The following is a 1,624-nucleotide window of genomic DNA, read 5'->3' as shown; positions in this document are numbered from 1 at the left end:
TAGAAGTAAACTTTTTTTACTGTTTTCTTGTGATGATGAACATAGGTCAACTGAGCATTTATCAACTGCATCGCACATAGAACTCTCATTCTGAGCATCCTGAAAATGGTTTCCGTTTGCTTTTAAAAGCTGGCTGACCTCTGAGCCAGTTGTTCACAGAAATGACTTACTGATGACATGTGATGGCCAGGCAAACTTTCTGAGTTTCTCTCCCCAGATCAGTAGGGCAGTTGGGTTGGTTGTGATGCTATGTCCCTGGGCTCATGGGTCTTTTCCACAGCACCCTTGAATAACCCTGTCCCTGATTTGCTTGGTTCTAACTCCATAGATGATGGGGTTGAGCATGGGAGGGACCAGTAGATAAAGATTAGCCAACATGATGTGTACTACTCTGGGCACGTGACGACCAAAGCGATGGGTGAGAAAAGTAAAGAGGGCTGGGATGTACAAAGCCAAGATGACACAGATATGGGAGGCACATGTGCCAAAAGCCTTCATTCGGGCTTCACTAGAGGGCAACCCCAGCACAGTCCTCAAGATCATCACATAGGATATACTGATGACAAGCATATCAAAGCCAACCACTGAGAAGGCCACAAAGAGCCCATATGCACGATTTATTCTAGTATCAGCACATACCAACTTCAGCACAGCCATGTGCTCACAGTATGACTGAGGAATGACCTGGTTGGGGCCAAAGGGCAGCCTAGAGACCATAAAGCAGAAGGGGCTCACCCACAACAGCCCTCTCATCATCACAGCTGCCCCCAGTTTACCTACGACAGATGGGGTCAGGATACCAGAGTGATGAAGTGGGAAGCAGATAGCCACATAACGGTCCAAGGCCATAGCCATGAGCATCCCAGACTCCACAGAAGAAAAGGCATGGATGAAGAACACCTGGGTGAGGCAGGCATGATATTCAATGTCATGAGCATGGAACCAGAAAATAGCCAGCATTTTAGGTTGGGTGGAGGAAGAGAGGACCAGGTCAGTGATAGCCAGCATGGCCAAAAAGAGGTACATGGGCTCATGCAGGGTGTGGTCAATTCGAATTATGTGAAGTATGGTTATATTGCCGACTATAGCCACAATATACATAGCACAAAATGGAAAGGCAATCCAAAATTGAGAATTCTCAAGTCCTGGGATCCCAAGCAGGATGAAGGACACAGGATGAGAAGAGCTGTTCCATGCAGCCAACATCACGGGATGGTGGAATTGTTCTTCATTGGGAAGGGAATGTATGCTGCACACGTGATAACAATCAAATAAAAAAGTATTATTCATAATATTTTGGAAGGAGTAGTTGAATAATAGGGCAACTGAGTTTAATGATGAAATAGAATAACTTCAACTGCTTCAATAAATACAATTTTACAACATACAATTACACTACCCCAGATTATTCATACTTATTCATACTTATTCAAAATGGGGTCAGAATATACTAGCCATAAGTGTGATTTTTAAAATAAGAAATCAAATTTTTCTTGAAAGTAGAATCTGCTGAGGGAAAACTACCTTGACCTATAATGTCATAGTAATTCTCACTGTTTTATTCTTTAGAACTAACAACTGATTTGTTTAAACTTTGCACTAGGTCTTTTTATCCCACTTAGGC

At 43.0% G+C, this 1,624-nt stretch overlaps 1 protein-coding gene across 1 annotated transcript; it reads right to left on the bottom strand.

Moving 5' to 3' along the window:
• Positions 1–261: 261 nt before the first annotated feature.
• Positions 262–1,206, bottom strand: LOC118993673 (olfactory receptor 52R1-like). Its single transcript, XM_037056162.1, has one exon. The coding sequence runs from the start codon at positions 1,204–1,206 to the stop codon at positions 262–264; it is 945 nt and encodes a 314-aa protein (XP_036912057.1).
• Positions 1,207–1,624: the final 418 nt, after the last annotated feature.

Source organism: Sturnira hondurensis, unplaced genomic scaffold (assembly GCF_014824575.4).
Source record: "Sturnira hondurensis isolate 20B ecotype Veracruz unplaced genomic scaffold, ASM1482457v3 Scaffold0008854, whole genome shotgun sequence".
Classification (NCBI taxonomy): Eukaryota; Metazoa; Chordata; class Mammalia; order Chiroptera; family Phyllostomidae; genus Sturnira; species Sturnira hondurensis.
This window is presented reverse-complemented; position numbering and strand designations above follow the sequence as displayed.

What these genes read in the sequence shown, in the direction of transcription:
- LOC118993673 (XM_037056162.1), bottom strand. Translation starts at nt 1,206, where the DNA reads ATGTTGGCTGCATGGAACAGCTCTTCTCATCCTGTGTCCTTCATCCTG.